General features: G+C 33.4%; 3 protein-coding genes across 3 annotated transcripts; 2 read left to right on the top strand and 1 right to left on the bottom strand.

Moving 5' to 3' along the window:
• The first annotated feature begins 7593 nt into the window (after positions 1-7593).
• LOC105220837 (2-aminoethanethiol dioxygenase) lies at positions 7594-8765 on the top strand. Its single transcript, XM_011197365.3, has one exon. The coding sequence runs from the start codon at positions 7742-7744 to the stop codon at positions 8501-8503; it is 762 nt and encodes a 253-aa protein (XP_011195667.2). The 5' UTR covers positions 7594-7741; the 3' UTR covers positions 8504-8765.
• LOC105220838 (SUMO-activating enzyme subunit 2) lies at positions 8766-11235 on the bottom strand. Its single transcript, XM_011197366.3, has 4 exons — positions 10956-11235; positions 10731-10885; positions 10383-10670; positions 8766-10323 (listed from the first exon to the last, which is right to left on the bottom strand). The coding sequence occupies exons 1-4, from the start codon at positions 11097-11099 to the stop codon at positions 8823-8825; spliced, it is 2088 nt and encodes a 695-aa protein (XP_011195668.1). The 5' UTR covers positions 11100-11235; the 3' UTR covers positions 8766-8822.
• Positions 11236-11712: 477 nt separating this feature from the next.
• On the top strand, positions 11713-17722 carry LOC105220839 (phosphatidate cytidylyltransferase, photoreceptor-specific). The gene is made up of 9 exons (XM_011197368.3): positions 11713-12490; positions 14372-14496; positions 14794-14890; positions 14959-15135; positions 15278-15470; positions 16807-17102; positions 17177-17308; positions 17377-17511; positions 17587-17722. The coding sequence occupies exons 1-9, from the start codon at positions 12383-12385 to the stop codon at positions 17665-17667; spliced, it is 1344 nt and encodes a 447-aa protein (XP_011195670.1). The 5' UTR covers positions 11713-12382; the 3' UTR covers positions 17668-17722.
• Positions 17723-19040: the final 1318 nt, after the last annotated feature.

Below are 19040 nucleotides of genomic sequence, written 5' to 3'. Positions count from 1 at the left end.
TTGACCTTTGACCAGGTGTTTCGAAAGTCATCTATTGAGATTTTTATCGGAGAAGCTGATAGTATCTTGAGAACCTCGCTCATCCAGTTATATGACAACCATATATACATACGGATATTCGATGTTAAAATAATTGGAAATATATTTTTTAGATTAATTATTACGTTAGAACTTCAATCGCTTTTTATTTCAAACAGTCATCGCACTGACAAGAATTCCTTTATAGGCTATGCTTATTAACGGAAAATGTAGCGGTTACCCACTAAAAACTAAACGATTAACCAATACAATTTGTTATACATTTCTCAACTTGAAATTTAATTATAACATTACATACAGGCATCCGTGGACCAGCCTATAGTACGTCTCAAATGTCGGCTTTATCTAAAGTCTTATGCTTTAATAATGCCTACTTAAGTGACAATAAGAAACTCTGAAGTTGTAACCAGAAACCCAAGTGACAAATAACAAAAAACAGGCTTGTCAACACATGTTTTGTGCCTACATACACACAGAGGGAGACTATGGGGCGTTAATGAGTTTGCGGTTAATTTGTTAAATGGCATTTTGTGGCAGGCTGAAATTTGTTTGAATAGAAATTGAAATTGCTTTTATTGCAATCTAAGTACCTTGACAATTTTCGTTAATGTACACACATTATTGATTTTCTGTACATTTTGTTGTTTTTTTCTGTTGTTTTTTGCGTTGTAAATCCATTTTGAAACATTTTTGATTTGTCATTTTTTAATTTGCTTATAATACTAATGCGATGTTTGGCTTTGTGCGCTCAGCGAATTATGTCTCCAAGATAATTAAACAATCAATTTAGAGGTGTATACATACATACACATGTTGATATATGTATATTTGTGTATTCTGCGCCCAATGAAGTGTGACAAATCGGTTAAATCACATTGTCAACACCAGGGACACTGTAACATAAGTAATCTATTACACACACGCTTCGTTAGACAAATAATGTGCTCATGGAATATTTTATTTTAATAAAATGTATATAGACGAACACAACTCTGCTAAATAGTTGGCAGAACCTCTTGATTTTATGTGTGAAATATAGAAGAAGACCTTATTTTTCCAAATTTTTCTCATCAGAATTATTTGTATTTTGAGATTTTATTACCAACATATAATATAAGATTTAAAATCTCCTTATCCTTATCTGAATCATTCATGTATTAAATTTGATTCCCAAAATATTTTTGCTCTTTATCGGATTTAGTTCAAATATGCGCCGTTTCGTTCGATAATCTGTTTCCATATAGACGGCAGCTTCATAATACCCCCTCCTGGAAGCCCCCCTCCTTATTTGCAAAGTACTCGGAGAGCCACTTTTCACAAGCCTCCTTTGAGTTCAAATTTACACTACCAAGAGCGTTCGTAGATGGTAGAATTAAGCGTCTGGTTATATGGGAGCAGCTCTTAGGGAATGATTCCCTTCCAATCCCACCAAACAGACAGCAAAACCTTCCTGGCCGTCAATCCCGGCTTGACCACTGTTTGGGACGATTCACCGTCCTTAAACTACGACCGTTTTCGCTTGATATTGTCGTATGTGATCAATTTTTCGTCGCCAGTCACGATCCGCTCCAAAAATGGGTCGAGTTCGTTCGGTTTTAGCAGCATATCGCAGACGTTGATTTGGTCCAGAAGGTTTTTTTGCGTCAAATCATGCGGCACCCAAACATAAAAGCTTTTTTGTATATTCAGCCTTCTGCAGATGGTTTAAACTGGTTTGGTGACTAACTCCCATCTCCTGGGCGATGTCACGAGATACCACATGCCGATCTAACTCGATGTTTTCCATGATTTAATCAGTATTCGTCGTCACTGGTCTTCCGCCGGCTGGCTTATCCATGGTGTCAGAGCAGGTGCGCTCTGAATCATCGAAACTATTCCTCCGCAGTTCGAAGTGATAGAGTTCCATCCAAATTAATCTCACGGAACATTTCTCTAGCAGATTTGCCTCTAATGAAGGAAAACTTTAAAATAGCGCGAATTTCGGCGTGAGTGAACTCCATGTTTACACGTCTATAACTGTTGAACGTAATATCCAAAGTAATCATGCATAGCGTCGTTTTGTTGTTTATGTCAACGCTTCTATGCGCTTAACTATATCTATGTCGTCAAAGATCTCATACAATTCGTGGTGCGATCTCCTTCGGTACTCCACACTTACGCAGACGACTCCAAAGATCTTGTAGGGAACAGTTCTCTCGAATGCTCCAAGTACCTTCTCATCTCGGGTTGTCATCGTCTATTTTTCTGCGCTGTATAATGGGTCGGGAATGATGAGAGACTTATAGGCGTAATTTTTGTTCTTCGTGAATGGGATCTCAATTACCTGGCAAGGCTTCTTCTGCTCTTGATCTTCAGAGTTATATTGTTGGTGAAATTTATGCTGGTGCCGTGTTAAACAAAGTTGGTACCCAAGACGCGAGGAATCTCCGTTTTAGGCTGGTGCATTTTTTCCCTAGACACCGATTAAGGAGATTTTCTGGTTGACTTGTACCTACCATAAATGCATATCGGAGAGTAGGTCAGGTATTTCAATGAAATTATGTGGCGAGTTATGTTCAAAAAATATCGGGAATTTTAGTTTTTTGAAAAATATGTATACATTCGTCTACATTAAAACTGTTGCCTTCAAAATAGTCCCCAATCGATATTATGCACTTATGCCAGCTCTTCTTCCAATCGTCGCAACACTTCTCAAACTCGATTTTTGCGATAGCCTTAGGCTCTTTCAATGATTTCTCGTATGCTTGTAAAATGATGACTCTTTAAGATTCTCTTTATTTTTGGAAATAAGAAAAAGTCCCACGGTGCCATGATTGGCGAATATGAACTATTGTTTTTGGGTAAAAATTAACTTTTTTCACAATTTGACTTTCCAAACCCGTGAAATTTTAAATTTTAGAATTCCCGTTATTTTTTGATTACATCTCGTATAATAGATCTCGGAAAATTGGATTATTTTACCAACCATTGATTCATTTCCATTACTCGTATGCTTCTACTAAATCATTCTACGCATTAAAATTGCTTTTTTTATGGAAATTCAACTTGTCAATCCTTTCACGCAATTAACTACACTCTCATACATTTCCAAAATTAAGTAACAATAAAATTAAGTAGCAAACAAGTTTGGTTTTTACACAAATTTATCAATTTGAATTTAACCGAACTGGAGAACCACCCACTCGCCGCGATCGGTAATGTGTGCGCCGCAAAATCAGCTTTCAACTCTTTAATCCACTCATTATATTCGATTAGACTTTTATTATTATTATTTAAATTTAATTTTTTATTTATTTTTTCCATTTTTGTCTTTTTTTGTAATCAACATTCGCCAATTGAGTAGGTGATTAGCATCGATTTTTATTAATTTCGTACTTTCAGACAATTCTTCGTTGTCCGAAAATTGCTTCATCATTATTATTGTAATTGTGGGGACTTTAGTGTTAATTGCGCATTTAATGCACAATTGTCAGGAAATATTTTATAACTATTATTATTAGTTTATAGTTCATAATTGCAGCTTTTATCATGAGCTTTAATTGAATTATATTGTTAGATACGCAAAAAGTTGGCTAAAAAAGTTGAGGTTAGTTCAAAGCATTTGATGCATTTTAAAATCAGAAGTTCGAGTTAATGTCACCAGCGAAGGTGCAATAATTTGATGCTATATATTATACCGTTATATATTGTCCAACCGGAAATGCGAATTTCAAAACCATATTGAAACAAAAGCAAATTTAAAAATCAAAATTAAATAAATCTGAAATGTGAGTCGACATATTTTACCAGCAAAGATTTCAATCTGAATTGACAAATTAAACAATTGCTTAATTAAGCTTAATTATAAGCGTTTCTCATAATATATTATAATACAAATTTACAAAAACGTAAACAAATTGCGAACACTTTTATCACAGTGAATTCGTGGAAATATATAAAATCACACGAATGAATTAATACCCAAATAAGAATATATCGAGTGGACTCGTATGATTTATAAATGAGATTATTAAGTAATGCCATTTGGATTCCAATAGCTATTAATAGAATCAAAATTTTTTTAGTAGTGATCTCGGCTAGCCTGACTATCTCTAAAAGGGTCTCAAAAGTCTCTAAAAATGCATTAATTTTTCGGAGTACCCCTCCGAACTGGAGGTCCAAACTTACCTTATAGATATACATCGTCAAGGCATTTCCGGAAGCTAGGAAAACAATGAACATAGATTATACGTAATTATAAAAATACATCAAGAAATATCCAAAACTTTCTTCATGGACATCTCAAGAGAGGTTTCAGTCGGAGGAAATTCGTGTGAATTTTAGAAATATAGATCCGGCTGTGTAAAAATAACAAAACAAATTTTATTGAGAATCGAAAAACGTATTAACTGTCCTCTGACGTAAGCAAGCTTTAATTTCTATTCACCCTGACGAAGTTGTAGGACCAGTTGAACTTCGATTTGATGATAATGCTTCGTCGATACTTCAAAAATTATCCAACTATGGAAACACCAAAATATGTATTATCGGGAAAGTAGCAATCTCTTGAACTATGTATATAGAACCGTATAGAACAAAAATATTGATGATAAAACTTGTTAGATCATTGAAGGTAATTTATCTCTTGCTTGTCCCCTCTCCCATACGAAATACACGATGACCCCTTCTACCCCATAAAAATACAGAGACCTTAACATTGAAGCCCTGTAGAGCCTTCATATCCTTGGAACCGAGTAATTTCACACCGCTCTACCTCCTAAGGCCTAAGTGCGTCGTTTGACATCCACTATACCGACCTACCTGTGAACCTACGCCTTCGAAAGAGCTTCCCTAGTCTTGATGATGAAGGCCGATGATGACAATGTCTAAAGCAAAGCTCCTCGCAAAAATGTTTGGAAATACCACTAGAACTACAACAACATAAAAAGGAGCTTACTATCCTTGGACCTGATTCATTTGAATGGATCCTAAGAAGTTATGGATTTTACAAGATGTTTTATTATGGGCTTATAGTTTGTTCGAGAAAGTGTAGAAAATAATATCTGCATTAAAATCCAAGGTCGAGCATAGTCTAATTTGATTATAATTAGAATAACCTTTATTCGAATCTCGATTCCAAACCAACTTCAAGCTTCAAGTTCTTGATGTAATCCGTGAAATAAAGGATTGTACAAATTTTGTGAGACCACAGAACCACTAATACATTTTACAGGTCCCAAATATTAAATCCTCTGGAATTATTATTTCTTGTGGTTCCTTATGAAAAAACTTTTTATTCATATTTAGACTTTACCGCGGTTGGGTTGGAATCAATCCACATAATCAAAGCAATCAGCTGTATCGGTTGACCTTGACTCTAACCTACACTTGCGGTCTATAGATATGAGAAGGTTGTTGCTATCTCGTAGCTAAAGAGCTGACTTAAGCTTGCGCTGATTACATAATTTTTAATTCAATCATCGAAACATTTATCAAATTAATGGAAAATTCTTGTAATTATCATTCGAATGAAATAAATCACTACCTATGCGCAGACATATGTAAAATCGCGCAAATTTTAATTTCACTACTTAATTCATAAACTCAAGACATTAACCGAGACAGTTTTAGCTCATTAAACGCTTGCCACCTACAGTTATGCAATTACGTATTTTAGCACATTTGCTGTAAACGGAGCGTGTTTTAGAACCATTAGATGGAAATTAGTTAGAAATATATAATAGATGTATATATGTATTTATAATTAGAAAAATTACCATGACATTAACTAAGGTTAAAGCAGGCGTTAGCTATTTCATTTCTACTTCTTGTTTACGAGTAGAATATCAGATTGATAAGTATATTTTCTGATTTACTGAATTCGTTCCTAAATATTAACAAATTATTTTCACAATTTTACTCATTTGAAATATCTGTAGTGGATCCAATCCCACCTGATTTCCGACTCCATAAATTAATTGAGTAGAGACAAACTCAATTCCAAAGCTGATGTAGTTAAGCTAATGGAGAGGACCACCGGAGACACCCTCTCGAGCCACCACGAACATCAAAAACAACTACTTAATCAAACAATGTTTCAGATATCTGTCAACTAATGATAGAACTGTCTCGATTCTTTCTACGGCAGCTTAAAGCACCAGTGTAAGATCTTCCACTAAGCCCATACGGAATATAACTGCGTGAAACTTTACCCAAGACAAACCAATGGCAAAGGTACAAGGAACCGAAAAGTCAAAATCTTGAGGACTTGTGTGGAGAACAATGGAAGAAATTTGGGCATTCGATTTTATATATTTTTTCCAGATATCAACATCATCTCTTCTGTGGGGTCTACTGCTCCCAAAGAAAGAATATAGAATTGACTCAAAATCCTATTTACATAAGATTTAAGACTTCATTAAAATAGTCCATACTAAAGTCTATCTACTGGCCGCTTGACTCAACCACCGAAATATACAAAATCAAGTTCATTAAGTACAATTGTACAAGCTTTTCGTGCTTACTGCGTTGACATACTGATATAACTGCCGTTGTCTAAAATATCGTGTTTTAATGACATTGCTTGTTTGAGGATTAGCTAATGCCTCCGACATTGAATTGCCAAGTCAACAACTTCGTCAAAGGTTTTAGAACATGTTTTTCGACAATGGACAACATGGCAGACATGAGAGTATATGTAAAATTGTAGAGATATATACAAGTACATATGTATATGTAGAGCTCAAAACGAACTAGATTACAATTTCATAATAAAAATACGCAAAACGCCGACCACACTGCCATTCACAGCGGAGCCCTTAACACTTTCCTTGTTTCCCTACCAGCGAATGGCGTACTTAGAATCAAAACACCACCTAGAGCAGACGATGAGCTCCAGTTCGCCCAGGAAACAGAGTGTCCCTTACGCAACTTCGTTCCGGATATTGTAGCTGGTTAAACTCTTACTTATCCAGACCGAAGCTTCACATTCAGACAATATATCCTGCTTGCAACGAGTTCTCGCATGATACTAGTCACCTCTTTGTATGTCCAACGAAACCGATTCATCTCATCCTGTTTCAGCAGGGCTGGATAATCAATAAAACAATATCGCAAAAGCGAAGAAAGTTCCGTAAAAGCAGTAGAAATCTCAATATATTTATTTTTGACTTGAGGACTCGTGTTTTCATTCGAGGAACGTTAGTCAAAAGATCCCGGAGGAAACCATATCTTTGGTTTAAAGCCTCTAAAGTGTTATTGGAACGATCAGATCTAAATAGAAACAGAACCTATCTGATTAAACCAAAGGTATAGCCTTAAGCTTTGTTTCAGAGGAGCTCACCTTTTTTTTTTTTTGAAGCATTCTATAGCATCGATATTCAAAAATTCCCAATATTTATTTACTGGGGAAATTTACAAACCACCAACAAATGTAGGGTTATTCTAATTTGATACTTGTAATTTTGGTACTTTCTATTACACTAAATTCTGAACACCCTAATACGCAAATCGATACATTTAAAAAACCAGTATTTTACTAATTTATCGAACGATTTTATGAAATATAACTGTTTTTTTACTTACAGTGGCAGCACTGTAAGTAACCACAACATTGAACAGATGTTCATTTTGGCATATTGAAAAAATCACGTACGGATTTTATTTATTGGTGCAAAACTTTTCTTTTACCGAGAGAAATTGTTCCAAACGAAAATTGGTGAGGATGTCCTCGCTATTTGTAAAAATACTGCGGCAGGCGTTCAAAACATTCGATCAATCGAATAAAGCCACCTTCAATACGAATTTCGCGCTGCTGAAGCAATTAACGGAACAATTGACAATTCGCGACATACAAATTCAGCCGCAACAATTCGAGGCGATATTCAGGAAACCCGGACGTGCACCATGTACATATGTGCATATTTTCGAAAACGACATAGTGTCCATGAGTGTATTTGTGATGCGTGAAGGTTATACAATGCCATTACATGATCACCCCTGCATGCATGGACTATTACGCGGTCTTTTCGGAAAGTTGAAAGTGCAATGTTATACAAAACAACCGTTAAAATCAAGCGAACCGCTGTATGACCCCAACTCGCTGGAGGTTTATGGGTACGCAAATGAACCGAAATTCGTTGATCCAAATTCGGAATGCGCAACGTTAACACCCACCGAACGCAATTATCATGAAATTACAGCAGTTGGCGGCATGGCAGCATTCTTCGATATACTTGGTCCGCCATATGAAGCGGCTATACCCATATATGGTAGACGACGTTGTGGCTTTTATCGTGTTACTGGTGCAAAGGCACTGACTAATGTAGCCTCCAACGCCGGCATATTTGAAAAACAACAATTACCATTAATGTGTTTGCAGCGCATACCAGCACCGAGAAGCTACTATTGTGATACTGTTGAGACACCTGAAGAGGTGCTTAATTGCACTTATCTCTTCTCCGATGAGGAGTACAGTTTAACGTAGTTATATTTATAAACGGGAATGATAATGCCAAATTTTAATTTAACTTAGGTATATGTATGTATGTTAAGTAATCGATGTAATCCCTTTCGACTTAAAAAAAGCGATATTTTCATACTGTGCTAGATATTTTTTGCTTTAATAGTATGTAGAGTCCAGACTGTTTAAACAAACATCACACGTACAGTTGATGTTTTCATTGTTGATGTTAAGCATTAAAATAAGTATGATTTAAAATAAACTGACTTGATTTAAAAACGAAAAATTCTTGATGAACATGAAAATCGACATTAATTGAATATGAATGTTTATTGAAAATTGTTCAATCAATATTTATAACTTCATTGCTTGGATCAGGGCGCAGCCGCTTAGATTGCGACGGTCCATCATCTTCCTCGTCATCGGAATCTTTAATTTCGGTAATGTCATCGTCATCAACTGGTTCAGAGGGTTTACGTTTGCTACCACCTTGAAGTACCACCGGTGTTTCCTTAACGGGACTGGCAACAGACAACTTGTCCGTCGCTGCTACCACCTTTTCCTCCGCATTACCCTCTTCATCATCCTCAATCAAGCACAAATCATCATCATCGTCCACAACTTCGGTCACGCGACTCTTCTTGGATGTAGATGGACCATCAGCGGCATCCTCCTCTTCTGTTGATTTCGCTGCTTGACTGCCATTACTTTCCTTCACAACTGGTGCGCTATCCTTTTGCTTTATTTGATTGCTATCGGATGCCACCTCAAATAACGTCTCATCACGTTCAGCATCGAAATGTATTACAATAACATCGAGTTCGTAGTTTTGAAAGAAATCATCGCATTTGAGTACCACACCATCGACTATACCCATTTCGGACATGAGCTTCTCCTCATTACACTCCGTTTCACCTTCTTCCGACGATATAACCACAATACCCTTATTAGGCTCCACCACATCGGGATTAACCATATTTAGCGTTCCAATAAGCACATCATCGCGGAAGTCCTTAATGCGCATACGTTTGGTGTCTATGCGTATATGCACGGCTGGTTCCGAAGAACACACAATGCAATTTGGATTCGGTGCGGTAAGGAACTTTTCCGGCACCAACAGCTGTTGACGTGGATTTTGTCTCAAACGCATATACACCGACTTGCATTTATCGAGTTGACCCTGCAGTACCTTGAATGTCTGCAAAACCACAACACCCGATGTTATAGCATTGGTTGTGGCAATAGCTGGTATAATATTGCCGGCCATGCTTTTCACCTCGAAACGCGACTTGCGTCCTATTTCGAAAATATAAGCACGTATGTTTGCACAAGTGGCCACAAAATCCATTGCAGGCTGATCGTCTTTATCCCACACCAGCGACTCGCCGTCATCCAACTTCAGAAAGCTTGCGCTCAGTTTCTTCAAACAATCGCCAAAAACTGTGGCACATTCAGCTAGTGACCACACTTTATGATAATGTTTTGTGTTATCCTTTAAGGTTTCGGCAGTTACTTCCTCGCCATTATCCTGTTTGAGCAATACATTGTCCCATTTCAAAGGTGTGGGTGCCTTACGTTCTTTCCATAGATTGGACATGGATAGCAAATAGTTTATATCGTCAAAGAAGAATTTATTAAATAGTGTGGCAGCATCGTAGCTTGAGTCTTTGGCCCATTGTCGAGTATTTACGCGAGCAACATTGCCCGATTCAGTTTCTGGTATAGTTTTGGCGACTTCTTTATCCACTGTTTCACCCTTCTCTTCATCATCTTTTGTATTGGCTTCGGGATCGGCCATATCTGGCGATATATCCTCATCTTCCACACTTTCACCGAATAATTGACTAAAAATTAAAATAAATATTTATAAGAATTGTTTTTGAATGATTTCCACACGACTTACTTGAAGAGATGTTTTGCCCACACAATGCAATGTATGGGTTCAGATGGTGTGTTGCGTATGGTGCAACCTGGAAAGGTCTTCTGCTTCGCCTTTGGTGTGCACTCATAACATTGTGTTAGTCCTTTTTTGATCAGTTCAACTTGTCCGTTGTAGCCAGCCGTACCACTCTCAATCAATGGAACTTCGGCATGTAAACACATACGATTGACATGATTACGTGCAGCACGATTATCGAGCGCATTTAGTACAATGTCAAATTTCTTGAAGAAACTCACGCCGTAATCGGTACTGAAATAAAATGGAAACTGTTAAGTCAGCTGCAACAATTATAATATGGTTTAAACTTACGACATTATGCTATCATGATATGCCTTAATATTCACATCCGGATTAAACTGCAAAGCGCTTTCGCGTGCCACCTGTGCTTTAGACTTGCCCACATGCTCACGATGGAACAAGAATTGACGATTTAGATTACTCAAGTCAATCGTATCCAAATCGATCTAATGAAATAGGAGTAAATTTAAACTTTTTACTTTATGTTTATTCACATTTTTTCACTGAATAACTTACAATTTCGATATCAGGGAAGCCGGAAAGCACCAAATTCTTTAGTATCTCGCAACCGATTCCACCCGCGCCAACCACCAATATTTTCGATTTCTGTACTTTTTCCTGTAGTGTTGACGGGAACACACCGTTTAACGCAGCCGCCATTTTAATACTTATTTATTTATTGTTTAAATTTGCAACAAAATATTTAAAATTATTTTGCACACGAAATAAAACAGACCGGTGTGATTCAATAAACCCTCTGCAGAAAAAGACGCTGCTGTTTGCAACCTGTGCTGCCAATGCGTATTACGCACGATGATGCCATATTCATTTAAGTCAATGTGGTATTCAAATAAAAATGTTAATTTATCGATAAGATATGGAATGGTTTACTAATTACAATTACAATGTATTTCTAAATATTTTTTTAATAACAAATTAATTCTTAAAATATTGTTATATATTTCTTGTTTTCGTTATTATTATTTGTTTTTTTCTTTTATCTTGAGGAATAATAATATACTGTACACACATTATATATAACGTTATGTTATTATAATAACATAGCTAAAATCCTTATCAATATGTGCTTTAGACCCTTAAAATTAATTACTTTATTTATCAGTAAATCATTTTTGACTGATTAATGAAGAGATTAACTGATATCGCTTGCATGACGTGTACCATTGTTTGAAAATTCAGTATTTCGGGATTTTTATCACTAAAACAATTTACGTTTACTTCACATCCGACAACTCTGCTATTATTCTGTATTGATTAGAAAAATCATTGCACTGTATTTTGGAAACAAATTTTGTTGTGGCGGCGGAAAACAAGTAGAAAGCTCATTATCAAGTACTAAATTATATACAATGCATTTAATTAAACTTTTTAAAGTATGAAATTGTACGAATAGCAACAAAAGCAAGTGAAAAGTAGATGCTAGGAAGCAACTGAATATACCTGAATAGAGGTGTTTGTAAAGGTGGTGCCAGGTGGACCCAACTGGAGACGTAGATATGCTAAGCATAGAATCAACCACCATACGAATAAAACAAACTACTGTCTGTGGCGACGGCGCAAATGAGGCAATCCATACACAAACGTCGAAAAATATGACAAAAAAAATTTAATGAAAGAAAAACAGAAAAATTTTCAGTGAAAATTTGTTTCTAGTGGTGAACGGATCAAAACACGCAATACTCGTACTTACTTCTATATACAAAACCTACATACATACATATTTTATTGCTGCAAATATATAATTAAATTGCTGGAAAAAAGTATTCTACATAACTATATAAAATTTTCCAAAGCAAATAAATCAACGTTGACATTGAAACATTTATAATCTGCAGTGCAGTGCAAAATTAATTGTGAAATCACACGAAAGTAAATATATAAATTTATTGTGTTGACCAGTCCATTGACGCAAAGGCATAACTATGGCTGAGGTACGACGTCGAAAAGCGGAGAACGATGCTAGCGACGATGCTGGAGAGAAAGCAGGAGAAGGTGACAAACGTAACTCGGCAGCAGACTCATCTGATCATGTAAGTAATAGGATAAATTATGAATGCATTTTTAATGCACAGGTGGTGCACATGTGTTGGGAAATTCAAGAAATTAATGCGGGACAGTAAAATGAAAATTGTATGTTTCTATTGTGCTTAAGCGTATGTGTCCCTCAATAAATGTGTATGTGTCCTAAATAAATCATGGTTATCAAAATTCGGATTTACAGGTGTTTAACTAATCAGATTAGTTGTAAACTTATCGCGAGATTTAATATACGCCAATCACTGCCTTTAAATTACCCTTAAGATAACAAAAAATTTATGTACATATGTATTTACGCAATACATACAAGCATACATATACATAAGTAAGTTTATCTAAGTTATTAATTAATTTATGTTAGCTGTGCTTACATATTAATATTTAATAGCATTTGAAATTAAAAAATGTGATCAACTTAAACCCTTTCTACATTTGCGGTTGCTGGATTTATTATTTTCTCGTATGTCACTAAAACAATGTACAATAGCAACAACTCATGCTGGCTAGTCGAAAGTCCACAAAAGTGGGGGGAAAGGTCTAAGACAAAATAAAAAAAAAATACAAGTTTAAGTAACAAATAAAAAAGGCATCAGCCGACACATGTTTGAAGATGCACATTCGCTTGGACATATCAACTGCTGTATGCATAAATAGCACAAATAATATATTTGCTATAAGTAAATAGAGTATTGTCAATATATTTTACAAATATTGGCAGCAATGCATATATCAACTTGTATATAATGCAAAAGGGAATCCAATTAGTGCTTTATTTAATATGTACATAAAAATACCTTAAGAGACAAAAGTAAATGTATAAGTATGTGTGTATGTATGTGCATATAAAGGTATTTATGACGCTTTGATTGCGCCAACATTCCGTTTAGGAATGCGCAAATATCTGCAATGCGCTGCAATATTTTACAAAGCGTCGCATTTTTTTTAGGGCAATAAATGGTCAAAAGCAAAACAAAGAACAATAATTTAAAAAATTAACATTAGCAGTTAGAAAAATTTGTGTCAGCTAAGGTGCCCCGGCATTAAAAATAATTAATAGTATATATGTATGTGTGATTATTTCATTCATTAAGGTCGGCACCCACGCAGATAACACAGTGTATTAGCGCTTTGTTGTAGATTTTTTGCATATACAACAACAAATTGCCAACTAGCAGCATGATTAAGCATTAAATTGCTCTGATATCGTATTTAAATGCAAATTTTCGATTTTTTTCTGTGTCATGTTGCGATATTAAGATTATAAATCGTGTTTGTAAACTGGACTCTGCATGAGTTTTCTTCACATGTATGCTTCGGTGCTTTTAAAAAGTATTTTATGCCCGGCTGCCGTCCAAATTGCATTACTCAAGTCAATGTAAAATATTATTCCCAGTGTAATAGCGTGGCGCCTCATTCCATTTGCCTACAACGCTGTTGCGGCTGAATGCTCCCCTACTATATATAGTACCTGTTAATTAATTTTGCCATCTTCCCGCTGATAACTGTGTTAGTAGCAATAATTTTCCAGCAACAGCGACAGTTTATTTATATATCTCATTTTTTATATACATACTCAAATACATACATACATATGTACATTCGTTAATCAGAAATGCGCGTTTTCGCTTTAAATTTTAAATTGCAATAATCACGTTTCACTCATCGGCTTTTATGACTTATATAAAATCGTTTGTTTTGAATTGTGGCTATTAATTGAAAATAAACGATGCTATAATACAGCTACTGAGTCATTAAATAGTTCTCGATCATAATTTATATTATTTTTTTTTTTATTAAAAAATTGAAAATTTTGATTTTGCTTTGTGTTAAATGTATGAATTACACAAATATCTAAATATTTCCATTACTTACAGGTCGATTCGGAGGAGGAGAAATTGCCGGAGGATAAATTCGTTGATGAGCTGTCCAAGACGCTGCCACAAGGCACGGATAAGACACCGGAGATTTTAGATTCAGCATTAAAAGATCTACCGGATAGGTAAGTACACAACGGAAATGAAAAAAAAAAAAACAAAAAAACAACAACAGCTGTCGCATATCAGCTTTGCATGCATTGAATATTAGAAAAAAATTGGGAAAAAAAGTGAATTGCTCATGCAATCACGTGAACATACACACAATTACACACATTAAAATATCAAAAACAAAAAACAACAACAATCACCACTAAGTACACATGTTTGCTTTTGTTTGTTTTCGCGCATATTATTGGAATTTTAATCACAATCTATTTATGTACAATGCAAACAAATTGTTTTTTTTTTCGCCACTACAGATGGAAGAATTATGTTATACGCGGCATTTTCACTTGGATTATGATATGCGGTTTTGCGCTGATCATTTATGGCGGCCCGTTGGCGCTAATGATAACGGTAATTAATTGCTAAAATAATTAAATATTTTTTTAAATGCATTTTTGCCATATTTAAATTCCATTTAGACTCTGCTGGTGCAAGTGAAATGTTTCCAAGAAATCATCTCCATTGGTTATCAAGTCTATCGCATACATGGTCTACCCTGGTTCCGTAGTTTGTCGTGGTATTTCTTGTTGACATCGAATTACTTTTTCTACGGTGAAAATCTGGTCGACTATTTTGGCGTAGTTATTAACCGTGTGGTAAGCAAACGCTGGCATTTGTCATAAAAAAGGAAATAAATTTTAAAATGTAAAATTTTTTCTATTTTTATATTTTCGCCGATAACCCATGTGCGCAACAACAATTATGACACATTATAATAACAACAATCACGTAATGCAGGAATATTTGAAATTCTTAGTGACCTATCATCGTTTCCTATCGTTTGCATTGTATTGCATTGGCTTCGTCTGGTTTGTGTTGTCGCTGGTGAAAAAGTATTATATGAAGCAGTTCAGTCTCTTCGCCTGGACGCATGTCTCGCTGTTGATTGTGGTCACACAGAGTTATTTGATCATACAGAATATCTTTGAAGGTATGTGTGTGCATGCATGTTTGCATGTTTTCATAAAAAATGCTGTTAATAACTGTTTATATTATTTTTTTTTTATTTAAATATTTTCATTTAAATAATTTATAGAAATTCAGTATATATGTAAAGTGTCGAGTAATTTTAAAGCCAAGTAATTTTACTCCAGGCTTAATGCCAGTTTATTGAATGTGCTATTCTTCGAATGAATATCCATGAAAAAAACTACCGAGCGATCGATCCCACATTCTGAAAGGTTCCCGAATTTTTTTTTTCGGGCAAAAAATGTCAATTATGTAGCATTATACAAAAATCATTTGAGAACATTTTCACTACAACAACAACAATATTTTTTTTAATTTTTATATTTTAATTTTATTTTTTTATATACTATTTTTTATATTCTAATTTATTTTTTTTATTATTTATATTTTAATCTTATTTTACTTTCTTATATTTAAATTTTTTTTAATTTAATTTTTTATTTTTTTATTTAATTTTTTTATTTTGTATATTTTGTATATTTTATTTTTTTATGTTTTTATATTTTAATTTTTTTTATTTTTTTTTTTACATATTAATAACTGTCAACACATTAGCATTCTACAAAAACTTATTTGCGAATATTTTCATTACAACAACAACAACAATGTTATTTTTTATTTTATTTATTTTTTAGATTTTATTTTATTTATTTTATTTTATTTATTTTTTATATTTTATTTTTTTTTATTTTTTTATAATTTATTTTGATTTTTTATATTTTAATTTTGTTTTATGTTTTATTAATTTTTTTATATTTTAGTTTATTTTTTTATTATTTATATTTTAATCTTATTTTACTTTTTTATATTTAAATTTTTTTTAATTTAATTTTTTATTTAATTTTTTTATTTTGTATATTTTATTTTTTTATGTTTTTATATTTTAATTTTTTTTTTATTTTTTTTACATATTAATAACTGTCAACACATTAGCATTCTACAAAAACTTATTTGCGAATATTTTGATTACAACAACAACAACAACAATGTTATTTTTTATTTTATTTATTTTTTTATATTTTAATTTTTTTATTTTATTTTTTTTGTGTTAATTTTATGATATTTAATTTTTTTTTATTTTACATATTAATTTTTTTATATATTTATTATTTTTTTATGTTTTATTTATTTTTTATTTTTTTATACTTTAATTTTTTTTTAATTTTTAATTTTATCTTTATAATTTAATTCGCCCTCTTTTTTAAACATTAGCGCGAATCCCACGAATGACCCTGAAAATAAACCCTCAAATTAGTATTATAATTTTCAAAAATACTCCTCTTTCCCCGAATTTCCAGGTCTCATTTGGTTCATTGTGCCCGTATCGATGATTGTCTGCAACGATGTAATGGCCTACATGTTTGGCTTCTTCTTCGGTCGCACACCGCTAATTAAATTAAGTCCGAAGAAGACATGGGAGGGATTTATTGGTGGTGGCTTTGCTACGGTACTCTTTGGCATCATCTTCTCCTACATACTCTGCAGTTATCAATATTTTGTATGCCCCATACTCTATTCGGAGGAATTGGGACGCATGACAATGGCTTGTGAGCCGAGCTATTTGTTTACGAAGCAAGATTACAGTCTCGGTGTGGTGAGTTAAAAGTCTGAATCTACAAATATTTAATAAATATAATAATAAATGCTTTATTTACATTTGAAACACAGTTTGGCATCGGCAAATCGATTAGCATGTATCCATTTGTATGGCACTCGGTTGCTTTGAGTTTGTTCAGCTCGATTATCGGGCCGTTTGGCGGTTTCTTCGCTTCCGGCTTTAAGCGCGCATTTAAGATAAAGGTAATTGCTTGCTAGTGGTGTGTTTGTTTTTTTGTTTTTTGTATTTATTTTTGTATTTTATTCGTTAGGACTTTGGTGATATGATACCCGGTCATGGCGGCATTATGGATCGTTTCGATTGTCAATTTTTAATGGCCACATTTGTGAATGTCTACATTTCCAGTTTTATTAGAACGCCAGCACCATCCAAGATATTGACACAGGTGTGTTGAGTTTGTTGTTTGTTGTTGTATATATAATATATATATTTATTGTTTTTTTCTCATATTTTTCAACAGATTTATAACTTGAAACCGGAACAGCAATTGCAAATTTACCAATCACTCAAAGAGAGTCTTGCCGACTTGATAACCAACTAGAGATTATTCAACAACAACAACTATTAAATTTAAGCGTATACTGACAAAACAAAAACAACAAACACACACACACATATATATATACGAATACTACATATTTGTTAAAGCATGATATCAATAATTTAGCTCATTGTTTATTTGTATTATTATAAAAATATTGAATGCGTTGTTCATAAAATAAGTTCTTTGAAATTAGCTCTTAAACTCTCATACATATGGGACATACAAAAAAATTAATGGCCGGCAGATGCGCCAATGTTTTGTGGCTAATTTGCCCGGAATTTTTTTTTATTATTTTTTTTTTTACGAATTTTTACGAACTGTTGCCTGACACTGCAACAAAATAAAGCTTCCTTTAGACTAATAATAATTAAGATTGAAAAGAAATTTGATTTAAATGTGTGTACTACTCGTTGTATTTCCACAAATAACGGTAAATTGACAGTCTTTCTTTGAAACAAAAACAACATACTAAGATATGCTGTAAGTTGTTGTTGCTACGGTGGTCATTTACAGTTATTGTCTGTGCATATTTATTATATACGCCTTGTTTTTGATGTATGACGAATGGTTATAACATAAAAAGAGCATAACTCGATATATGGAAAATTAGCCAAAGCGTTTATTTCAGTTGAAAAAAATTTTATAATAAATTTGTAAAATTCGATTTTTGAACTGTTTAGCGTAACTAAAGGTTTTAGCATTTAATTATTATTTTTAATTTTATTATTTTTTTTTTTAATTTTATTATTATTTTTTTTTTTTAATTTTATTGTTATTATTTTTTTTTTAATTTTATTATTTTTTTTTTTAATTTGATTTTATTTTTTTTTTCATTTTATTATTATTTTTAACTATTAATAATAATAGTTTTGGTATTAATTTTCTCAAATTAGTTTAATGAAATTGAACAAAACTCACCAAGTGTGGTGAAAAACATAAAACAACTTTAATTTCTAAGCTTAACAATGAGATCATTGACATATATGTATGTGGTGTATTAACTCATAAAATAACTGTTAAAATCTGTGTATTGACGCAGATGACTCTGATGTCTACAATATTGGAATGTTCGAATGTGAGCAAAAATGTAACGTTAATGAAATTTTGAGATATGAAACTGATATATAGTTCAGGTAATAGATTTAATAACAGCGATGTGAAAGGAATGGAAGCTATAATTTTATATAAATTACTGAAGATGGCGAAATGCAGCAAAAGCGCGTGAGAATACAGTTCGAAAAAGAAAAAAAGAAACTGAAAATCGTACGCAAAATAGAATTCAAACTGTTGAGTGGTAGATTTAACTGCTAGTTGTTTACGCAAAAAACAAAAAAAAAATAAATGAAAAATATTATTTAATTTCATTTTAC

This window comes from Zeugodacus cucurbitae, chromosome 4, assembly GCF_028554725.1.
Source record: "Zeugodacus cucurbitae isolate PBARC_wt_2022May chromosome 4, idZeuCucr1.2, whole genome shotgun sequence".
Lineage (NCBI taxonomy): Eukaryota > Metazoa > Arthropoda > Insecta > Diptera > Tephritidae > Zeugodacus > Zeugodacus cucurbitae.
This window is presented reverse-complemented; position numbering and strand designations above follow the sequence as displayed.

Bases quoted from the DNA above. Each gene is read 5' to 3' on its own strand.
- LOC105220837 (XM_011197365.3), top strand. From the start codon at position 7,742: ATGTCCTCGCTATTTGTAAAAATACTGCGGCAGGCGTTCAAAACATTC.
- LOC105220838 (XM_011197366.3), bottom strand. From the start codon at position 11,099: ATGGCGGCTGCGTTAAACGGTGTGTTCCCGTCAACACTACAGGAAAAA. The intron at 10,671-10,730 runs GTAAGTTTAAAC...ATTTTATTTCAG, and splicing joins TATCATGATAGCATAATGTC to TACCGATTACGGCGTGAGTT. The intron at 10,324-10,382 runs GTAAGTCGTGTG...TTTAATTTTTAG, and splicing joins TGGGCAAAACATCTCTTCAA to TCAATTATTCGGTGAAAGTG.
- LOC105220839 (XM_011197368.3), top strand. From the start codon at position 12,383: ATGGCTGAGGTACGACGTCGAAAAGCGGAGAACGATGCTAGCGACGAT. The intron at 14,497-14,793 runs GTAAGTACACAA...TCGCCACTACAG, and splicing joins TTAAAAGATCTACCGGATAG to ATGGAAGAATTATGTTATAC. The intron at 15,136-15,277 runs GTAAGCAAACGC...CACGTAATGCAG, and splicing joins GCGTAGTTATTAACCGTGTG to GAATATTTGAAATTCTTAGT.